Source organism: Oncorhynchus masou, chromosome 15 (assembly GCF_036934945.1).
Source record: "Oncorhynchus masou masou isolate Uvic2021 chromosome 15, UVic_Omas_1.1, whole genome shotgun sequence".
In the NCBI taxonomy this organism is placed as follows: Eukaryota; Metazoa; Chordata; class Actinopteri; order Salmoniformes; family Salmonidae; genus Oncorhynchus; species Oncorhynchus masou.
In genome coordinates, this window is record NC_088226.1 from 60,840,445 (window position 1) to 60,864,194 (window position 23,750).

Sequence of the window (23,750 nt, forward strand, 5' to 3'; positions counted from 1 at the left end):
ACAGTATTCAGGACAGTATATTATGCTAATGTAGCATAATATTTAGTAGTCTGGCGCCGCACCAATGGTGGTGTTGAAACATTATGGGGCGGGCCATTGAAGACTGGCGGGGATTTTCGAGCCTTCCAAATGACGACGGAGATAGCAACGGATTATAGTTACATCAAATGTCATGCTTTAAGAGTAATGTAGTTTAACAATTTAGCTTGTCATGGTAACTCACGAAGTTTGACACTGACACGGATCGTTTTGGTAAAACGCGAATTTTCAAGGTAGGAAGAGGCGAGCTGCGAATTTACACTGCCCGGCAAGCAGCATACTGATCTGAGTGGAGCTAGCTAGCATTATAACTAGCTAGCTAGTTTATTAGCAAGGAGGTTATTTCCAAAGGGGAGCCACTAGCTATATATGAAAACTCCGTACTTTTTCATTGATCACATTCGAGACTGTCACGAAATATCCACATCGGTAATGTACCGTAACTAGCGAGCTAATGGTGATGTTTACGGTTTCAAGTAACTACAGTAGTTAGCTACTTAGCAGAGCGGCCTTCGGTTTCCGCCTCAATGTAACGTTACGGTGACTGCTAGTTCCAAAATCCCGCTTCGTGTTTTGCACTTCCTAGCAGCTGGCTAGATAACTAGCAATCATTGTTACCTTGCTAACTGGCTACCTATTAACTGTACCAATTGTCACCTAACATTTACCTTACATAGCTACCTAATATATTCTCATTTACATAACTGATCTTATCACGAACGTAACGTTAGATTGTCCATCCAATTTAGCTTGTGTTAAACATTTTTCAAGTAACGTTGCGTGGCAATTTAGTTAACTAGTTAGCGTTGCATGCAAGTTACAGTGCTTTCAGAAAGTATTCACAGCCCTTGACGTTTTCCAAGTTTTGTTCAAATGGATTTTGTATTTTTTTTGTTAACGATCTACACACACTTCTCATTCAACGTGGTAGGGAAAAAGATAAAAAAATATATATACAAATTGAAATAAACACTATATTGATTAGATAAATTTCAACCCCCTGAATCAATACACATTGGAATCACCTTTTGCAGCGGTTACAGTTGTGATTCTTTCTGGCTCAGTCTCTATGAACTTTGTACACCTGGATTGTACAATATTTGCCCATTTATTTAAACGATCCTTAAAGCTCTGTCAAGTTGGTTGTTGATTATTGCTAAAAACAGTCATTTTTAAGTCTTGCCATAGATTTTCAAGCCGACTTAAGTCAAAACTGTAACTTGGCCACTCAGGAACATTCAATGTTTTCTTGGTAAGCAACTCCACTCCAGTGAATATTTGGCCTTGTGTTTTAGGTTATTGTCCTGCTGAAAGGTGAATTTGTCTCACAGTTTCTGGTGGAATGCAAACTGAACCAAGTTTTCCTCTATGATTTTTGTATACTTAGCTCTATTCAGTTTCTTTTTATGCCTTTGCCGATGACTATCTTACCCATAACATGATGCAGCTACCACCATGCTTGAAAATATGAAGAGTGATACTCAGTGATGTTTTTGTGTTGAAATTTCCCAAACATAATGCTTTGTATTTGGTGCGAAAAGTACAATTTCTTTGCCACATTTTTTGCATTATTACTTTAGTCCTGTATTGCAAACAGTATGCATGTTTTGGAATATTTGTGTTCTGTACAGGCAACCTTCTTTTCACTGTCAATTAGGTTACTATTGTGGAGTAATCCTTGTGGCGGGCCGGGTGCATGCCTGCTGACTTCGGTCACTAGCTGTACAGAGTTTCCTTGGTGTGGCAAAGGGCACCTGTATCTTTGTAGTGACTGACTTGCATTGATACACCATCCACCATCCAAGTAAGTCGCTCTGGATAAGAGCGTCTGCTAAATGACTTAAATGTAAAAATCCAAAGTTTAATTAAGAACTTCACCATGGCCAAAGGCATAGTTAATGTCTGCTTTATTTATTATTTACCCATCTACCAATGCCCTTTGAGAACTATTGCATAATCTCCCTCGTCTTTGTGGTTGAAATTCACTGTTCGATTGGGGAGCAGAGTGAGTTCATGCAATTTATTATGTGACTTGTTAAGCACATTTTTACCCCTGAACCTATTTAGGCTTGCCATAACATAAGGGTTGAATACTTAGTGACTTGACATTTCAGCTTTTCAATTTTTATGATTTTGTAAAGGTTTCAAAAAACACATTTCCACTTTGCCATATTATGGGTTGTGTGTAGATAAGTGACACAATCACAATTAAATATGTTTTAAATTCAGGCTGTAACTCAATAAAATGTGGGAAAAGTCAAGGGGGTGAATATTTTCTGAAGGCATTGTACATAACCTGATTTTTGTTGTCACCCTAGCTATGTAGCTCCAGGCAGCATTGGGTGTCCTACAGGGGTGTATTGTACTCATTACGCAGATTCTGTTACAAATCGTTTATTTTTATTTTTTTCTGCAACAGAAAGTTTACTCCAAATGGAAAACCTTTTACAACAAAAACAAGTTTCTATTTGATAAATTCAGGATAATATTAACAATATATTTTACATAGTGCTTTTCAAATGGAGGCGATGGAGGTGGACTTGCAGCTGGGGGTCCCCAGGAGGGAACCAGAACCAGATGCTATGGCAGGCAATGTAGATCCCCCTATCATCATCCCTGACCCTGGCAGCGAAACTGAGGACGAGGCAGACGCGGCTCCCCTAGACCCACCACGACTCCCGACCACCTGGGCGTTCAGTCAGAACCGAATCAGAGTGGAGGGTCAAGTTGGGCCCAGGATCAGAATGGAGGGTCATATTGTGCACAGGGTCACTACAGCAGCAGTCCTGAGGCAGCGGAGAGCCAGGTAGTTATGGTTGGACTGGAGTCACTCCCTCTAAACTGTACCGGAGACATTGTGTACTTCATTGAGTACCTATTTCACCAACTCATTTATTGTTCCTGTATTGTCTTTGTACGATAAAAGGCCAGGCGTCAGGGCGCTCTACCCCACCCAGACCTCTCCCTCTGCTAGCCGCTTCCTAGATTTCCTGCTGCGAGTCCCTGCAGCCAACCCTGACTCTGGTAATACCACAGAGTCGAGCGAGTCGGAGGATGAGGCAGACCCCACAGGGCCAGTAGACCCTCACAACCCTGATGAACCTGCTGTTCCCTCCAGCCTTGGAATGAACCCTCCTGTGGCAGCCACGCCACTGCAAGGCCCAAATCCTTCAGGTAAACCAACCTCGAGCTCAAGTCTGTTCCACGCATTGCCATTTTAGACTGTCACCTATGAAGAGTTAAATCTAACCATGTGTATCCTGTGTATAGATTCTAATGCAACCACAGAGGCTGTGAGGACAGAGACTGGAAATCAAGTGAATCCTGAGGTAAGACCACATTCATTGCCAGTGATAGGCCTAGAATCTTGGAGGGGAATAATATTTCCATGATTAGCTAGCTAGTGCAGTTTCTGTAGTACCATCGGCATGCTCTCTCGGTCCCCTTTTCAAGAGTGTAACAGCCCCAGTGGCCACCAGTGGTGCGGCTCTTCGGTCGTCCCAAGGGGATGAGGGGGAGGGGGAGACCTGCTCTATCTGCTTTGAGCCCTGGACCACGTCAGGGGAGCACCGACTGGCCACCCTGCGCTGCGGACATCTCTTCGGCTACACCTGCATTAGCCGCTGGGTGAAGGGCCAGGGCCAGGGAGCCAAGTGTCCCCAGGTCAGTGTGCATGTCTGTCTGTCAGCCTCGGCATGTCTGGGGGCAGAGGAGTGGAGTTGCTCAGGAAGGTCTGTACTCAGTATTTGCAGTCCCTCCTAGGTGACAAAAAGCTCCTTGTTCCACTGTAATGACTGGTACCAAATTGACTCTGTGCTGGAGATGGAATTTCCTCATGCAGTCAAAAATAATTTGAAACCCAATAAATGCCCTCTGAATTACTTCAATCTGAGAAAATACTGCCACAAACAGCTAAAATACAGTTCCATTGACTTACCATACAGACAATGATGTAATTTATTGATAAGAAAACATTCCCTCAGATTATGTCTAGTCCCTATAATGACCTTTACTGCTCTGTGCATGTCTGCAGTGCAACAAGAAGGCCAAGCGCTCTGATATCGTCCTCCTGTATGCACGCAAGCTGAGGGCTTTGGACAACACAGAACAGGAGAATATGAAGAGGTAAGGTAGCTGAGCTCCTCTTGATTTGACCTTATCCACTGCTGTGTGTAGGGAGCGGTTGAGAGAGTGATGCACACTTTTCCACAATGCATGGGGGGGTGTTGTGTTTTTGCATTGAAGTGTTTCTTGTTCTCTTGGCATTTGTTTAGTATTTAGTTTAAAAGCTCTGACATCTTTTGATTTGTGAATGTGTTGGCACTAGGAACTCAGGATATTACTTACATTACTGATGTCATGTTAGTCGGGCCTTTTGATTTGAACGTATGGATTTTAGTTTTGTAGGCTACCTATTTAATTTATGGATCAAACCTTAGCAGTCATTCTGATCTCATTGCCAATGATCAGTGCTTTAGTTTGTTATGTTGCTGTCCAGCGGTTCTGAATTTGAGATGCACCCGACTGTCCATGTTTTCTATGCAATAGCCTTTTGATTTGAACATTTAGGTTATTTGTTTTAATATATATATACAGTATCATTCAAAGGTTTGGACACCTACTCATTCCAGGGTTTTGCTTTATTTTTTTATTTTTTTCAACATTGTAGAATAATAGTGAAGACACTGTATGAAATAACACATGGAATCATGTAGTAAACAAAAAAGTGTTAAACTAATCAAAATATATTTTATATTTGTGATTCTTCAAAGTAGCCACCCTTTGCCTTGATGACAGCTTTGCACATGCTTGGCATTCTCTCAACCAGCTTCATGAGGTAGTCACCTGGAATGCATTTTAATTAACAGGTGTGCCATGTTAAAATTACATTGTAGAATTTCTTAACTTCTTAATGCGTTTCAGCTAATCAGTTGTGACAAGGTAGGGGTGCAGAAGAAGATAATCTGGCCTTGGTATTTTACCAAATAGGGCTATGTCAAGAACAGCTCAACTAAGCGAAGAGAAACAACAGTCCATCATTACTTTTAAGACATGAAGGTCAGTCAATCTGGAACATTTCAACAACTTTGAAAGTTTCTTCAAGTGCTATGAGGAAACTGGCTCTCACGAGGACCACCACAGGAAAGGTAGACCCAGAGATCTCTGCTGCAGAGGATACGTTCATTAGTTACAGCCCAAATAAATGCATCACAGAATTCAAGCAACAGACACATCTTAACATCAACTGTTCAGAGGAGACTGTGAGTCAGGCCTTCATGGTCAAATTTCTTTTAAGAAACCACTTCTAAAGGACACAATAAGAAGAGACTTGCTTGGGCCAAGAAACACGAGCAATGGACATTAGACCGGTGGAAATCTGTCCTTTGGTCTGATGAGTCCAAATGTGAGATTCTTGGTTCCAACCACCGTGTCTTTGTGAGACACGCAGTAGGTGAACGTTTGATCTCTGCATGTGTGGCTCCCACCGTTAAGCATGGAGGATGAGGTGTGATGGTGTGGGGGTGCTTTGCTGGTGACACTGTCTGTGATTTTATTTAGAATTCAAGGCACGCTTAACCAGCATGGCTACCACAGCATTCTGCATCGATACTCCATTCCATCTGATTTGCGCTTAGTCCCACTATCATTTTTTCCCCCCAACCGGTCAATGACCCAACACACCTCCAGGCTATTTGACCAAGAAGGAGAGTGATGGAGTCTTTCAAGACTATTGGAAAAGCATTACAGGTGAAGCTGGTTGAGAGAATGCCAAGTGTGCAAAGCTGTCATCAAAGCAAAGGGTGGCTAATTTGAAGAATCACAAATATAAAGTGTATTTTGATTTGTTTAACACTTTATTTTTGGTTACTACATGATTCCATGTGTTATTTCATAGTTTTGATGTCTTCGTTGTTATTCTACAATGTAGGAAATATTACAAATAAAGAAAAACCCTGTAATGAGTAGATGTCAACATTTGACTGGTACTGTATGTTGCAGCACTTTTGTTTCAGTAATAAATATGTTGAAATGGAACCAAATTGTCGTCGCTACACAGCTATTTTCTGCAGAAATGTTTGACCGGGTTCAAGTCCATGCTCTGGCCGGGCCACTCAAGGTGTGACGGCCCTGAATTTTTCTGAACCGTCTCAGTGCAGCTCCTTCCAATAGGTTGCTTTCCCTTTAATTCCCAATTAAATAGCCAGCATCAGCTGCGCAAAAAGGGGGTTGTGATGGAGACGTGAAGGAGGATGTGTTCAACCCTCAGTTCCCGACGCTTCTCTATTCCGTTGTTTTGTTGCCGTTAAACGTGTTTTGTAGCCTAATAGAGTTTACCCAGGGTCGGATCCACTCTTTGCGTCCGTGGACTACACCTCTCCGTGGCCTTTCTCCGCTTGAGATCTATTGGCGGATTGGATTGTCTGACTGACCGACTGACTACCACCTTTTTGTATACGGTATTTCATTTGTTTTGATGTCATGTATACGGTGATGATTTATGTAGTTAGTTGTAGTTGAGGACTTAGTAAGAGTTGATATGCTTTAAAGTTCTGTGGTAAAATAATTGTTATATGGATTGTATGATTTAATACTGGGTTTACGCTACATTGAATGAACGGATAAACATTGCGTGACTAAGGTCACGGGAGTTCCCTGAACTCCTTTACCGGGCTGGACTCTTTAAGCCCGAGGTACAGGACATTTCTAGAAGAACCAGAACTCATTGTTATATTATTATATGTGTGTGTAATCATTGATGTTGCTAATACAACCCACGCAAAATAATAGTCGTTTTGGAAGTTATTTCCAATGTTTTAAGGGTTTATGAAAAGTTTATTTCCATCCTGACTTTTACATAAGTCCTTTGTATTGGTGTAGACTTGACAGACCAGATGGGACTCATTCCCTCCCAAACTAAAATGAGAAACCAATGTTTTCTCTGGTAGGCACAACCTACCTGGCACCCCTATAAATAATAACATCAAGTCAAAACTGTTACAAAGGACATTCGGAGCCTTGTCCTGAAGACACTCCTGCGTTGTCTTGGCTGTGTGCTTAGGGTTGTTATCCTGTTGGAAGTTGAACCTTCGCCCCAGTCTGAGGTCCAGAGTGCTCTGGAGCAGGTTTTAATCAAGGATCTCTGTACTTTTCTCCGTTCATCTTTCCCTTGATCCTGTCTCCCAGTCCCTGGTTCTGAAAAACATCCCCACAGCATGATGCTGCCACCACCATGCTTCACTTTAGGGATGGTGCCCGGTTTCCTCCAGATGTGATGCTTGGCATTCAGGCCAAAGAGTTCAGTCTTTGTTTCATCAGATCAGATAAGCTGTCGTGCTTTTTACTGAGGAGTAACTTCTGTCTGGCAACTCTACCATAAAGGCCTGACTGTGGTGGAGTGCTGCAGAGATGGTTGTCCTTCTGGAAGTTTCTCCCCCTCTGGTGCTCTTTCAGTGACCATCGGGTACTTGGTCACCTCTATGACAAAGGCCCATCTCCACTGATTGCAAAGTTTGGCCGGGCGGACAGCTCTGGGAAGAGTCTCGGTGGTTCCAAACTTCTTCCATTTAAGAATGATGGAGGCCACTGTGTTCTTCGGGACCTTCAATGCTGCAGACATTTTTTGGTGCTGTTCCCCGGATCTGTGCCTCGACACAATCCTGTCTCCGCGCTCTACGGACAATTCCTTCGACCTCATTGCTTGGTTTTTGCTCTGACGTGCACTGTCAACTGTGGGATCTTAGACAGGTGTGACTTTCCAAATCATGTCCAATCAATTGAATTTTGCACAGATGGACTCCAAGTTGTAGAAACATCTCAAGGATGATCAATGGAAACATGATGCACCTGAGCTCAATTTCGAGTCTCATAGCAAAGTTTCTAAATTGTTATGTAAAGGTACTTTAATTATTTTTGCTTTATGGGGTATTGTGTGTAGATTGATGAAAACAAATAACTCAAAACATTTTAGATTAAGGTTGTAACGTAACAAAATGTGGGAAAAATTAAGGGGTGTGAATACTTCCCAAATGCACTGTGGGTCTAATGTGATAGTTTGCCTATAACCAGCCTGAGTAGGCCTGTAACTCCATTCCTTTTTTTATTCAGAGCTTAGAGAATTAATCAAGTTGCAAATGAGCTATTGTCAGCCTGGTTAATGCGATGCATGTCTGTTGAATTGGGAGAAATCCACCCGCACTCAGCCCCGCCCCACCATCTCAACCAGTCAGGAGCCGCTACTGCGTTGTGACCTTGGCGTACTACATACTTTTTTACTATACGACGATGAGTATACCACGATGAGTGCATATTATGCAGTTTAAGGATGTAGTACACTGGTATGGGTATTCGGAAACAGCCAGTGAGTCTGAATGTGTTGCTTTGTTATATGTGCAGGTCATTGGAGCAGGAACAGTCAATGCGTAGGAATGCTGAACTAGAGTCAGCCAAGTGCCGGCTACAACTGCAGGTGATGACAGACGAATGTGGGAAACTACGCAAGCAGATACAGGTACTTTGTTCCTTTTTGATGTTGTCATTGATTTATCTGTAATTCCCCCTCCCCCATCTGTTTATCAGGTAGATTAGAACAACATGCTGTAATCATTTGATATTAATAATATCTTGATTTTTCAAGGTTTTGTTGATCACATCTGGTATGCTTGAACACAGACTTCCATTGAGCAGTTGGATCACTCTCTACCTTCTCTCCCAGGAGTTGAAGACGCTGATGGCTCAGCCTGGCTGTAGGCCTTCTAAGAACTCAGGGGCCTCTCTCTCTGGGCTCTCACAGAGACAGGACAGCACCCAGGGGGGCCACTACGTCTTCTCCAAGGCCGTGCTAGTGTCCCAGGCGGGGGGCTGCAGGGTGCTGTCCTACTGTGAACCCCTCAGCTGCCTGCTGGCCTCCCATCCCTCCCCACACACCACACTGGTGCCCGGTAAGACCTTTGATCAGCTTTGATATGCTTTCAGTACGGAATAACTGAATTTTTGCATAGATTTGAAAATATCAGAGGGCATATTTTCAACTGTCTGAAATATTTGCTACCTCCCAAGAAGCATTTCTGAGTTTTGTAAGACATGAAAGACATTTCTTGGAATCATTTCTCTCCCACCCTTATGCTCTCGGTCTCTCTCCTCTCTTTGTGTCTACCTGCCAGGCTATGGTGTGAAGAAGGTGAGTACGGTGAATATGAAGGCATGCCAGTATGTTCCCATCCATGTTAAACAGATCAGAGGCCTGGCATTCAACAGACAAGCTGACAGCCTCCTGCTCTCTGCTGCCCTGGACAACACCATCAAACTCACCAGGTAACCACAAGAGACAGATAGTCAGTCAGTGTCCAAGCAGAGAGATTTATCAGGACAGTTTATTTCAGAATGGTGTTGACTTAATAGCCCCAGGCTCTGATGGAGAAGAACATTGCACTTGTTATGGTAGAACATTCTTTGATTGCAAGAATCAGTCAGACCTAGATTGAAAACAAAACGCTGATGGTTTAAAGGACAGTATTTATTTATTTCTCACCTGCAGTCTAATGACCAACACAGTGGTGCAGACGTACAACACGGGTAAGCCAGTGTGGAGCTGTTGCTGGTGCCTGGACAACAACAACTACGTGTACGCTGGTCTCAGTAACGGCTCTGTGCTGGTGTATGATACCAGAGACACCAGCACACATGTCCAGGAGCTGCAGCCACTACGCTCTAGGTAAGTCTGATAGCCAGACCAGGGGTCATAGGTCAGCTAGTCTATTCTCAACCACAGTTTGTCCCACTACACCTACAGTTGAAGTCGGAAGATTACATACACTGAGGTTGGAGACATTAAAACTCGTTTTTTAACCACTCGCACATTTCTTGTTAACAATCTAAAGTTTTGGCAAGTCGGTTAGGACATCTACTTTGTGCATGATGCAAGTAATTTTTCCAACAATTGTTTACAGACAGATTATTTCACTTATAATTCACTGTATCACAATTTCTTTGGGTTAGAAGTTTACATACACTAAGTTGACTGTGCCTTTAAACAGCTTGGAAATCTTTAGGAGCAATTTCCAAAATCCTGAAGGTGCCATGTTCATCTGTACAAACACCATGGGACCACGCAGCCGTCATACCGCTCAGGAAGGAGACGCGTTCTGTCTCCTAGAGATGAATGTACTTGGGTAATAAAAGTGCAAATCAATCCCAGAACAACAGCAAAGGACCTTGTGAAGATGCTGGAGGAAACAGGTAGAAAAGTATCTATATCCACATTAAAATGAGTCCTATATCGACATAACCTGAAAGGCCGCTCAGCAAGGAAGAAGCCACTGCTCCAAAACCGCCATAAAAAAGCCAGACTACGGTTTGCAACTGCACATGGGGACAAAGATCGTACTTTTTGGAGAAATGTCCTCTGATCTGATGAAACAAAAATAGAACTGTTTGGCCATAATGACCATCATTATGTTTGGAGGAAAAAGGGGGATGCTTGCAAGCCGAAGAACACCATCCTGACCGTGAAGCAGGGGGGTGGCAGCATCATGTTGTGGGGGTGCTTTGCTGCAAGAGGGACTGGTGCACTTCAGAAAATAGATGGCATTATGTGGATATATTGAAGCATCATCTCAAAACATCAGTCAGGAAGTTAAAGCTTGGTGGCCAATGGGTCTTCCTAATGGACAATGATCCCAAGCATACTTCAGAAGTTGTGGCAAAATGGCTTAAGGACAACAAAGTCAAGGTATTGGAGTGGCCATCACAAAGCCCTGACCTCAATCCTATAGAAAATTTGTGGGCTGAACTGAAAAAGTGTGTGCGAGCAAGGAGGCCTACAAACCTGACTCAGTTACACCAGCTCTGTCAGGAGGAATGGGCCTAAATTCACCCAACTTGTGGAAGGCTACCTGAAACGTTTGACCCAAGTTAAACAATTTAAAGGCAATGCTACCAAATACTTAATGAGTGTATGTAAACTTCTGACCCACTGGGAATGTGATGAAAGAAATAAAAGCTGAAATAAACCATTTTCTCTACTATTATTCTAACATTTCACATTCTTAAAATAAAGTGGTGATCCTAATTGACCTAAGACTGGGATTTTTTACTAGGATTAAATGTCAGGAATTGTGGAATACTGAGTTTAAATGTATTTGGCTAAGGTTGTATGTAAACTTCCGACTTCAACTGTATCTATATTAGGGGTCGACCGATAAATTTTCAACGCCGATACCAATTATTGGAGGACCAAATAAAGCCAATCCCATTTAATTGTCCGATTTTAAAAACATTAAAAAATAATAATAATCATATATAAAAAATATATATATATATTTGTCATGACAATTACAACTATACTGAATGAACACTTATTTTAACTTAATATAATACATCAATAAAATATATTATGCCTCAAATAAATAATGAAACATGTTCAATTTAGTTTAAATAATGAAAAAACAAAGTGTTGGAGAAGAAAGTAAAAGTGCAATACGTGCCATGTAAGAAAGCTAACGTTTAAGTTCCTTGCTCAGAACATATTAAAGCTGGTGGTTACTTTTTAACATGAGTCTTCAATATTCCCAGGTAAAAAGTTTTAGGTTGTAGTTGTTATAGGACTATTTCTCTCTATACGATTTGTACTTCATATACCTTTGACTATTTGCTGTTCTTATAGGTACTTTAGTATTGCCAGTGTAACAGTATAGCTTCCCTCCCTCTCTTCGCCCCTACCTGGGCTCGAACCAGGAACACATCGACAACAGCCACCCTCGAAGCAGCCAAAAAATCCACGGCCCTTGCAGAGCAAGGGGAACAACTACTCCGTCTCAGAGCGAGTGACATTTGAAACACTATTAGCGCGCACCCCGCTAACTAGCTAACTAATGAATGCTTACGAGCCTGCTGGTGCCTACCATCGCTCAGTCAGACTGCACTATCAAATCATAAATTTAATTATAACATAACACATAGAAATACGAGCCGTATGTCATTAATATGGTTGAATCCGGAAACTATCATCTAGAAAACAAGATGTTTATTCTTTCAGTGAAATACGGAACCTTTCCGTATTTTATCTAATGGGTGGCATCCATAAGTCTAAATATTGCTGTTACATTGCACAACCTTCAATGTTATGTCATAATTACGTAAAATTCTGGTAAATTAGGCAGCCCAAACTGTTGCATATACACCGACTCTGCGTGCAATGAACACGAGAAGTGACACAATTTCACCTGGTTAATATTGCCTGCTCACCTGGATTTCTTTTAGCTAAATATGCAGGTTTAAAAATACATACTTCTGTGTATTGATTTTTAAGGAAGGCATTGATGTTTATGGTTAGGTACACGTTGGCGCAACGACAGTCCATTTTCGCGAATGCGCCCCGCATCGATTATATGCAACACAGGACACGCTAGATAAACTACTAATATCTTCAACCATGTGTAGTTAACTAGTGATTATGATTGATTGATTGTTTTTTACAAGATAAGTTTAATGCCAGCTAGCAACTTACCTTGGCTTCTTACTGCATTCGCGTAACAGGCAGGCTCCTTGTGAGGCAGGTGATTAGAGCATTGGACTAGTTAACCGTAAGGTTGCAAGATTGAATCCCCCGAGCTGACAAGGTAAAAATCTGTCGTTCTGCCCCTGAACAAGGCAGTTAACCCACAGTTCTTAGGTTGTCATTGAAAATAAGAATGTGTTCTTAACGGACTTACATAGTTAAATAAAGGTGTAAAAAAAACAATCGTCGTCCAAAAATAACGATTTACGATTGTTGTGAACTTGAAATCGGCCCTAATTAATCAGCCATTCCGATTAATCAGTCGACCTCTAATCTATATATCCTTCAGTGCCTTCAAAAAGTGTTCTTCCCTTGGACTTTTTCACATTGTGTTGTGGTACTGCTTGTATTTAAAATTGATTACATTTAGATTTTGCCACTAGCCTACATGTAACACCCCATAATGTGAAAGTGGAATTATGTTTTTGAATAATTTTTACAGATTAATGAAAAGTTGAAATGTCTTGAGTCCTAAGTATTCAACCACTATTTTTATTGCAAGACTAAATATGTTCAGGAGTAAAATTTTGCTTCACAAGTTGCGTGGACTCAATAATAGTGTTTGATTGACAACCTCGTCTCTGCACCCTACACATTCAAGACCGGAGGTTTTCCAATGCCTTGCAAAGAAGGGAACCTCTTGGTAGATGGGTTAAAAGGAATAGCAGACATCGATTATCCCTATGAGCATGGTGAAGTTATTAATGACACTTTGGGTGGTGTATCAATACACCAAGTCAATACAAAGATACAGGTATCCTTCCTAACTGTTGCCAGGGAGGAAGGAAACTGCTTAGCAATTTCACCATGCGGCCAATGGTGACTTTAAAACCATTAGAGTTCAATGGCTGTGATAGGAGAAAAGGAGGATGGATCAACAACATGGCAGTTACTCCACAACACTAACCTAATTGACAGAGTGAAAAGGAAGAAGCCTGTACAGAATAACATTTTTCCAAAATATTAATTATGTTTGCAACAAGGCACTAAAGTAATTCTGTAATTGTTATTTTTGGGGCAAATCCAATACATTACAGAGTACCACTCTCCATATTTTCAAACATGTTTTCAAACATTTTCAAACAAAAATCGTTAAAGACTGGGGAGTTTTTCAGGATAAAAAAAGAAACGTAATGGAGCTAAGCACAGGCAAAATCCTACAGGAAAAATTCTGGTGGAAAGCAGACATCCAGGTTATCTTTCAGCAGGACAATAACCTACAACACAAGGGCCAAATACACGCACTGGAGTTGATTATCAAAAAGACAGTGAATGTTCCTGAGTGGTCTAGTTCGTTGATTTTAAAATCTGTCAAGACTTGAAAATGGTTGTCGAGGAATGATCAACAATCCAGGTGTGCAAAGCTCCAAGAGACTTACTCAGAAAGACTCACAGCTGTAATCGCTGCCAAAGGGGCTTCTACAGTGTTGACTCGGGTGTGAATACTTACGTAAATGAGATTTCTGGATTTCATTTTCAATACATTTGAGAGAATCTAAAAACATGTTTTCACTTTGTCATTATGGGGTATTGTGTGTAGATGGGTGAGGGGGAAAAAATATTTTGAATCCATTTTGAATTTAGGCTGCAACACAACAGAATGTGGAATAAGTCAGTGGGTATGAGTACTTTCTGAAGGCACTGTAGCTAGGGCCCAGAGGTTTTCCTCCCTGACCACAGGATCTGACCAGAAAAAGTTAGATTGGTATTTTATTTTCAGCAGTTGGGTTTTGCTACTCATTCTCAAAGATGGTTAAATGTTATATGTACATGGTGTGTGAAATGTTATTCACATGGTGTAACACATATACAGTGTGTGATTTAAAAACACAAGGCCAAACCATGACCTCTGGCTCCTTCCAGATGTCCCGTGGCCTCACTGTCCTACGTGCCTCGCGCCTCCTCCAGCTCGTTCCCGTGCGGCGGCCTCATCGCAGGTTCTCTGGAGGGGGGCTGCTTCTGGGAGCAGGTGGACGGCACCACTTACAGACCCCACGTTTTGCCCCTGGAGACAGGAGGCTGCACAGACATCCAGGTGGAGCCAGAGAGCAGACGCTGTCTGGTCACCTACAGACCAGGTAAGAGACAATGAAGCACTGTCTGTAGTAAAGAGAAGGAGCTAAAGTGTGTCATCATAATGTTTTACTGTTGGCAACCGGTTGTGTTCAGCTCTTCTCTACTCGGAGCTAATCGAACACGAAGTGCTAGCAGAATCGGTGTGTGTGGTTAGGTTTCCATCCAATTGGCAACAGATTTACATGTGAATATTCAAAAATATGCATAAAAACAATATGGGCACCAGACTTTTTTTTTGTTGGTTATAAAAGGTTGTGTGTGATGAAGTAGTGTACAACTTTTGCAGTTTAATTCCCATGTTCCAAATAGGAAATACTATTTTTCATTACATTTTCAAAAATGTTTGCGTTATATAGCGAATGTGCCCACTCGTCTTGGCACGTGTGCTCTAGCCAACAGTGTGCGGATACAGTGCGAGTATAGCCTACTACATGATGCGATTATTATAGACAAAAGAGCAAGATTTTTTATTTGTCAAACGGCAGCCATCATCATCATGTCACCAGAATAAGACCCTCGATATTTATTGGGAAGCAGCATCAAGCTCATCACCGTGCACTTTCACCACCCTGTTATGTTCATTGTAACTTATATTATCTGTAACCTAAAATTGCATGGTTTCCTGAGTTGTAGTGGGAGGACCACACACTATACCATCGCGTTAATCCAAGTTTACTCTGATATGATGGTTATTATATCAATATGTCGCTTAAGTGTTTTCACAGCCATTTTTCACCCAATTAATTTTACCGACACAAAAAGATCCCACCATGTCGAATGAACAAATTATGTTGGCATTTATAATATTGTACTGAAACTGCCTGTTTTCATCACAGCTGATGTGATTTTTTAAAATATATATTATACAGTGGGGCAAAAAAGTATTTAGTCAGCCACCAATTGTGCAAGTTCGCCCACATAAAAAGATGAGAGGCCTGTAATTGTCATCATAGGTACACTTCAACTATGACAGACAAAATGAGAAAAAAAATTCCAGAAAATCACATTGTAGGATTTTTAATGAATTTATTTGCAAATTATGGTGGAAAATAAGTATTTGGTTAATCTCAATACTTTGTTATATATCCTTTGTTGGCAATGACAGAGGTAAAACGTTTTCTGTAAGTCTTCACAAGGTTTTCACACACTGCTGGTATTTTGGCCCATTCCTCCATGTAGATCTCCTCTAGAGCAGTGATGTTTTGGGGCTGTTACTGGGCAACACAGACTTTCAACTCCCTCCAAAGATTTTCTATGGTGCTGAGATCTGGAGACTGGCTAGGCCACTCCAGGACCTTGAAATGCTTCTTACGAAGCCACTCCTTTGTTGCCCGGGCGGTGTGTTTGGGATCATTGTCATACTGAAATCTTCAATGCCCTTGCTGATGGAAGGAGGTTTTCACTCAAAATCTCACGATACATGGCCCCGTTCATTCTTTCCTTTACACGGATCAGTCATCCTGGTCCCTTTGCAGAAAAACAGCCCCAAAGCATGATGTTTCCACCCCCATGCTTCACAGTAGGTATGGTGTTATTTGGATGCAACTCAGCATTCTTTGTCCTCCAAACACGACGAGTTGAGTTTTTACCAAAAAGTTATATTTTGGTTTCATCTGACCATATGACATTCTTCCAATCTTCTTCTGGATCATCCAAATGCTCTTTAGCAAACTTCAGGCGCGCCTGGACATGTACTGGCTTAAGCAGGGGGTCACGTCTGGCACTGCAGGATTTGAGTCCCTGGCGGCGTAGTGTGTTACTGATGGTAGGCTTTGTTACTTTGGTCCCAGCTCTCTGCAGGTCATTCACTAGGTCCCCCCCGTGTGGTTCTGGGATTTTTGCTCACTGTTCTTGTGATCATTTTGACCCCACAGGGTGAGATCTTGCGTGGAGCCCCAGATCGAGGGAGATTATCAGTGGTCTTGTATGTCTTCCATTTCCTAATAATTGCTCCCACAGTTGATTTCTTCAAACCAAGCTGCTTACCTATTGCAGATGCAGTCTTCCCAGCCTGGTGCAGGTCTACAATTCTGTTTCTGGTGTCCTTTGACAGCTCTTTGGTCTTGGCCATAGTGGAGTTTGGAGTGTGACTGTTTGAGGTTCTGGACATGTCTTTTATACTGATAATAAGTTCAAACAGGTGCCATTAATACAGGTAACGAGTGGAGGACAGAGGGGCCTCTTAAAGAAGAAGTTACAGGTCTGTGAGAGCCAGAAATCTTGCTTGTTTGTAGGTGACCAAATACTTATTTTCCACCATAATTTGCAAATTAATTATTTAAAAATCCTACAATGTGATTTTCTGGATTTTTTTTCTTCTCATTTTGTCTGTTGTCTGTTGAAGTGTACCTATGATGAAAATTACAGTCCTCTCTCTTTTTAAGTGGGCGAACTTGCACAATTGGTGGCTGACTAAATACTTTTTTGCCCCACTGTATATACAGTATGACTTTACTTAACTGTGGATAAAAATGTGTGTTAAAAATAAAATATTTTGTCTGATTACAATTCTGCTTGATACTGCTGCCAGAGTCTTTGTTAGATACAGGAATTCTGCCCATTCTCATAGTAGTCCTGGCTTCTGTCCACTGGCTGCAGGATTGATTCTAATATCTCTAAGCTCGGCATGAACTAAAGCCTTAATTCCCCAGTAGCTCTCGAGGACCGGGGTCGGTGTTGACCACTAGCACCAGTATTTTGACTGACAGTCTCTGTGTTTGACCCCAGGGCGCTCCAACCCGTCTCTGCGTTGTGTTCTGATGGAGCTGAGCAGGACTCTACAGCAGGATGCGGCCCAGGAGCCCTTGTGTTCCTGCTACCCTGTCCAGACCTTCAGCGCCGGCTCCTCATGCAAAGTGCTCACCAAGAACGCTGTGTTCAGAAGCCCAGCCGGGGAGGGCTCCACTTTGGTCTGTGCCGGGGACGAGTCCACTAACTCCACCATGGTGAGCCGTGTATGTGTGTGCATGCGTGTATTCACACGTATACAATGGTGAGCATTGACTGGCAATGATTTAAATTCTGTGTATCACTTGTGTACAGAATTGTGGGCATTGGCAATAATAATTGTTTTGTGAACATCTGTATGCAGCACTGAAAACAGGGTCAAGAAAATCATGGTCCACTGTGGAGACAGGGAGCACATTGTGTCAGTCATTACAGATAGAGCCCTAAACTTTCACCCACTGCTGCAATTAGGGAAGAATCAATGGTTCAACTGTTTTGTACTTGAAAGAACTCAATAATACTGAGAGGCATATGACTCTGATTTGAGGCAGTTTGGAGATAGTTTGAAAAATATGAAACAGCATCAAATTTAATTTGTCACATACACATGGTTAGCAGATGTTTAATGCGAGTATAGCGAAATGCTTGTGCTTCTAGTTCCGACAGTGCAGTAAAAACCAACGAGTAACCTAACAATTCCACAACTACTACCTTATATACACACAAGTGTAAAGGGATAAAGAATATGTACATAAAGATATATGAATGAGTGATGGTACAGAACGGCATAGGCAAGATGCAGTAGATGGTATAGACTACAGTATATACATATGAGATGAGTAATGTAGGGTATATAAATAAAGTGGCATAGTTTAAAGTGGCTAGTGATACATGTATTACATAAAGATGGCAAAATGCAGCAGTTTAAATGAGTACGGTATATACATATGAGATGAGTAATGTAGGGTATTTAAACATTATATTAAGTGGCATTGTTTAAAGTGGCTAGTGATACATTTTTTACATCAATTTCCATCAATTCACTTATTAAAGTGGCTGGAGTTGAGTCAGTATGTTGGCAGCAGCCACTCAATATTAGTGATGGCTGTTTAACAGTCTGATGGCCTTGAGATGATAAAAAGCTGTTCAGTCTCTTGGTCCCTGCTTTGATGCACCTGTACTGACCTCGCCTTCTGGATGATAGCGGGGTGAACAGGCATTGGCTCGGATGGTTGTTGTCCTTGATGATATTTATGGCCTTCCTGTGACATCGGGTGGTGTAGGTGTCCTGGAGGGCAGGTAGTTTTCCCCCGGTGATACGTTGTGCAGACCTCACTACCCTCTGGAGAGCCTCATGGTTGTGGGCGGAGCAGTTGCCATACCAGATGGTGATAGAGCCCGACAGGATGCTCTCGATTGTGCATCTGTTGAAGTTTGTGAGTGCTTTTAGTAACAAGCCGAAGTTCTTCAGCCTACTGAGGTTGAAGAAGCGCTACTGCGCCTTCTTCACAACACTGTGTTGGTGGGTGGACCAATTCAGTTTGAGGAATTTAACTTTCCACCTTCTCCACCACCGTACCGTTGATGTGAATGGGGGGTGCATGGCCATGCAGTCGTGGGTGAACAGGGAGTACAGGAGAGGGCTCCGAACGCGCCCTTGTGGGGCCCCAGTGTTGAGGATCAGCGGGGTGGAGGTGTCGTTACCTACCCTCGCCACCTGGGGGCGGTCCATCTGGACATCCAGTACCCAGTTGCACAGGGCGGGGTCGACACCCAGGGTCTCGAGCTTGATGACGAGTTTGGAGGGTACTATGGTGTTGAATGCTGAGCTGTAGTCGATGAACAGCATTCTCACATAGGTATTCCTCTTGTCCAGATGGGTTAGGGCCGTGTGCAGTGTGGTTGCGATTGCGTCGTCTGTGGACCTATTGGGGCGGTAAGCAAATTGGAGTGGGTCTAGGGTGTCAGGTAGGGTGGAGGTGATATGGTCCTTGACGAGTCTCTCAAAGCACTTCATGATGACGGAAGTGAGTGCAACGGGGTGGTAGTCGTTTAGCTCAGTTACCTTAGCTTTCTTGGGAACAGGAACAATGGTGGCCCTCTTGAAGCATGTGGGAACATCAGACTGGGATAAGGAGAGATTGAATATGTCCGAAAACACTCCAGCCAGCTGGTCTGGGCATGCTCTGAGGATGCGGCTGGGGATGCCGTCTGCGAGGGTTAACGTCTTATGGCTGCAATCCCGTTAACGGGAGCGACACGACAGCCAGTCAGTGTAGGGCGCCATTTTCAAAACATCAAAATCTCATAAAACATTCCTCAAACATACATGAATTTCATATCATTAAAGCAATTCTTGTTGTTAATCCCACCAGTGTCCGATCTCAAATATGCCTTATAGCAAAAGCACCACAAACGATTGTTAGGTCACCACATATAGCCACAGAAAAACACAGCCATTTTTTTCCCCCCAGCCAAAGAGAGGAGTTTCAAAAAACAGAAGAGAGAAAATTAATCACTAACCTTTAATGATCTTCATCAGATGACACTAATAGGACTTCATGTTACACAATACATGTATGTTTTGTTTGATACGGTTCATATTTATCAAAATATGAGTTTACATTGGCACGTTACATTCACTAGTTCCAAAAACATCCAGTGATTTTGCGTAGCCACATCATTCAACAGATATACTCATCATAAACGTAGATGATAATACAAGTTATACACATGGAATTATAGATATACCTCTCCTTAATGCAACCGCTGTGTCTGATTTCAAAAAGACTTGAAAACTGAAATAATTTCAAATGCCTTCCCTGCTGTAGAGCATATGCAGATGGACAATACAGACTATCCAAATAAAGTGACTCTGAAAATCTTCAATTAACAAAAAAAACAAATAACATGTCTCCAGATCGTCTCCTATTCAGTTATTTATCGTGACCAGAACATAAAACTGATTCTGATTCAAACCCACCTATGCAAGTTCTGCATACACTCCCCTCTCTTTCCATCTTCCCACCACTATCTTTTGACCTGAGTGTACAGTAATGCTGTAATCTCTTCCCCATTTCAAACGTGTTCCGATTGCAAACGGGGAATTCCGGAACCTACTCAAGAGAACTGGATCTGCTGCACTCCGGGAATCTAGAAGAGGGAAGGGAGGATACCTAGTCATTTGCACAGCTGAATGCTTTCAACCAAAATGTTTATTCTGCATTTTACCCAACCCCTCTGAATCAGAGGTCAAGGGGGGTTGCCAGCTGCAAGCCATGTTTAGACATTTATGATACGATTTATTGATTAATCATGGTTTAACAAGTCCCGGGCTGCACAGTTGTGTGTGCTTGTGGTGGTGAGTCAGATGGCCCCTGTGCACATGGTTGTGTCCCCAGAGAGGTGCGGGACGGGACGCCTGTGCCACTGCAACCAGCGCCCGCCTGATGGTGCAACTCATCACTCTCACGTGTTTGGTCTTAATGAGTACATGAAGCGTGGAGAGTAGACTCAGGAGCACGCTTACCTGTTGGTATGAGGTGGTGTAAACCATGACATTCTGTTGTTGTCCATCAGCAGTTATTATTCCTGCAGGCAACTGGTTCGCTGCAAAAGGAAACAGATTTATACTTCAGATTATGCAGTTACCAATTCCATGAAGTAACGTTCTGTCAATCACGGTTACCCACTGTTAGACATTAATCAAATACATTTTAAACAGTGTAAAGCACTGCATAAATTCTGATATGATAACATGAATAAGTATATTTCAAGCTAGAATCCAACAGGAGTGTACTGTTGGTTTCTAGCTTGAAATATATTTATTCATGTTATCATATCAGAATTTATGCAGTGCTTTACATGTATAAGAAACATACAGTACCTATCAAAAGTTGACACCTACTCATTCAAGGGTTTTTCTGTATTTTTTACATTGTAGAATAGCGAAGACATCAAAACTATGAAATAACACACATTCAATCATGTAGTAACCAAAAATATGTTAAATCAAAACGTATTTTATATTTGAGATTATTCAAAGTAGCCACCCTTTGCCTTGACAGCTTCGCAGACTCTTGCCATTCAACCAGCTTCACAAGGTAGTCACCTGGAATGCATTCCAATTAACAGGGGTGCCTTGATAAGTTAATTTGTGGAATTTCTTTCCTTCTTAACGGAATAAGCCAGCCATGCAATAATCTGAGATGGCGCTCAGAAACATTTGTCACAATAGCTGCCATGTTGACATCAACATAAACAAGAAATTACATGATAAATATTCCCTTACTTTTGATCTACATTAGAAAGCATTCCAGGAATCCCAAGTCCACAATAAATGTTTATTTTGTTTGAAAATGTCCTTTGTCCAAATACTTTCTTTTGTTAGCGTGTTTGGTATACATATCCAAACGCTCATTCTGGTCAGCGTTACATCGGACAAACTTCAAAAGGTTATATTACAGGTCGATGAAACATTTCAAACGATGTATATATACGGCTGTGAATATAATCGAAGAGAATTCCCTTGGTAGATAATGCGGTCGACATTTGATTTTGAAGGACTTGAGTTCCTGTATGTTGGTATGATCACACCACGTCTCGTTAATCATAAGGCATACGCCCCCGCCCCTCTTCTTACCAGAAAGATGCTTGTGTCTGTCGGCACGAAGTGTGAAGAAACCAGCTGGCTGCACCGACTCAGTTAGCGTCTCTCGAGTGAGCCATGTTTCCGCGAAGCAAAGAACGTGAGTCTCTGATAAAGAGCTTCACATTGATCTCTTGATTCTAATCATGTAATTTTGTTCCAGGTGTGGGATGCAGGGAGTGGATCCCTGATTCAGAAGTTGCCTGCTGACCTCCCAGTGTTGGACATCTGCCCGTTTGAGATGAATCAGGACAGTTACCTGGCCTCGCTCACTGAGAAGATGCTCAAAATCTACAAGTGGGAATAAGGAGAGATTATGGAAAACACACACCACCAGCATAGAGCATGTATGAGTAGCGCAGCTGCTGCACTGTATAAATGGCATCCATTTAAAACAGATTTTTCTTAGACTACAGAGGACCATTTGTTGGGTTTGCTTTGTAGTGGAGGGACTGGAGAGATCTCACACTGCTGCACTGTTATCAACAAACTGATAGCTGGAGTGCCAGTACAGATACACCACTGTCCTAAATGTTTACATTTGAGGATAACTGAAAACGTCCCATCAAAATGAACAAAAATGACACAACCGATATAGTACAGCAAGACTAGAGTTTCCTACCCACTCACCACTACCCAGCGTTTTGCTCTGTAGCTTTTCCTCTGGATGTGAAGATGAATCTGTTTTTGTCAGCCATGCTGCTGATGTTTGTTTTAATTTTGCAATGTTGTGTTTCTTCACTGGGCCATGTTCAGTTGCCAAACGTTCTTGAACGTTGCAGATAGAAATTCCATGAATAGAACCGATGTGAGTCCTTACTGTACATATCAGAGGCATGTTTGAGCTGCATTGCCTATTTCTATCTGAATGTTCCAAAATGTTAAATCCTACTGAATGTGCTCCTGGTCTTAGGCTGCGTTCACACAGGGAGCCCAATTGTGGGGCACGTTCAACAGGATTGAACGTTTTGGAACGCTTAGATAGCTTTCCTATGTAGATAAAACATGTCTCTCTGATATGTAGAATAAGGAATGCAATCGGCTCTTCATTACATTTTCTATCTGCAACGTTCAAGAACGTTTGGCAACTGAACATGGTCCTAATCTTTGTTCCACTAATTGGTCAAAAGTCCAATCACATCAGATCTTTTCATATCTTTTTCAGAGCTGATCTGGTTGGTCAAAAGACACATTTAGTGAAGAAAATATCAGAAATGGGCTGCCTGTCTAAACGCAACCTTTGAGATGGATCCATGGATGAAAATCAGGATATCTATAGCTAACAAGTTACATTTCCTGTATTCTGATTCGAGCCTGATCAGCAGGCTTTTTCAAAAATCTTAAATGTAATAAAAACGATTTGCTTATTTTAGATCCAGAGGAAATTATATATACATGTGTTTTATACCAAATGTTTATACTATTTCAAATGTAATAAAATATAAAAATTGGTTATTGTTCATCCTGATGTTGGTTGGGGTGATATCCAGATTGTCTTAACTTTATACTGACCTTGTGCCATTCCAGGATAGTTTGTAATACTGACACTGAACACAAGGGGCGCTATTTTCAAACCCCACTGATGCGCTGTAATCCAAAGGTTAGCAATGCTAACAAGTACACGTAAAATACCATAGAAAATGCTAACAACCGTATTGTGAACATTTTGTACAGTTTTTGACCTAAACTATACAAGTTACTAAA

General features: G+C 41.9%; 1 protein-coding gene and 1 non-coding gene across 3 annotated transcripts; one reads left to right on the forward strand and one right to left on the reverse strand.

The window, feature by feature from the left end:
- Positions 1–119: 119 nt before the first annotated feature.
- LOC135556588 (E3 ubiquitin-protein ligase rfwd3.S-like) lies at positions 120–23,508 on the forward strand. 2 transcript variants are annotated; one of them, XM_064989907.1, is made up of 14 exons: positions 120–272; positions 1,697–1,843; positions 2,549–2,845; positions 2,966–3,213; positions 3,310–3,368; positions 3,493–3,702; positions 4,073–4,164; positions 8,434–8,548; positions 8,753–8,978; positions 9,201–9,351; positions 9,575–9,751; positions 14,459–14,673; positions 17,399–17,616; positions 22,210–23,508. In XM_064989907.1, exons 3-14 carry the CDS (start codon positions 2,559–2,561, stop codon positions 22,351–22,353), a joined length of 2,142 nt encoding a protein of 713 aa, XP_064845979.1. In that variant the 5' UTR covers positions 120–272; positions 1,697–1,843; positions 2,549–2,558; the 3' UTR covers positions 22,354–23,508. The 2 variants fall into 2 exon arrangements, with proteins under 2 accessions (XP_064845979.1, XP_064845978.1); XM_064989906.1 differs by lacking the exon at positions 1,697–1,843.
- On the reverse strand, positions 20,759–20,871 carry LOC135557005 (small nucleolar RNA SNORD67). The gene has a single exon (XR_010458132.1). It is a non-coding gene; the product is annotated as a small nucleolar RNA SNORD67 (small nucleolar RNA).
- Positions 23,509–23,750: the final 242 nt, after the last annotated feature.

What these genes read in the sequence shown, in the direction of transcription:
- LOC135556588 (XM_064989907.1), top strand. Translation starts at nt 2,559, where the DNA reads ATGGAGGCGATGGAGGTGGACTTGCAGCTGGGGGTCCCCAGGAGGGAA. An exon ending in AACACCATCAAACTCACCAG is followed by an intron (nt 9,352 to 9,574) that starts GTAACCACAAGA and finishes TCTCACCTGCAG; the next exon opens with TCTAATGACCAACACAGTGG. An exon ending in TCTGGTCACCTACAGACCAG is followed by an intron (nt 14,674 to 17,398) that starts GTAAGAGACAAT and finishes GTTTGACCCCAG; the next exon opens with GGCGCTCCAACCCGTCTCTG.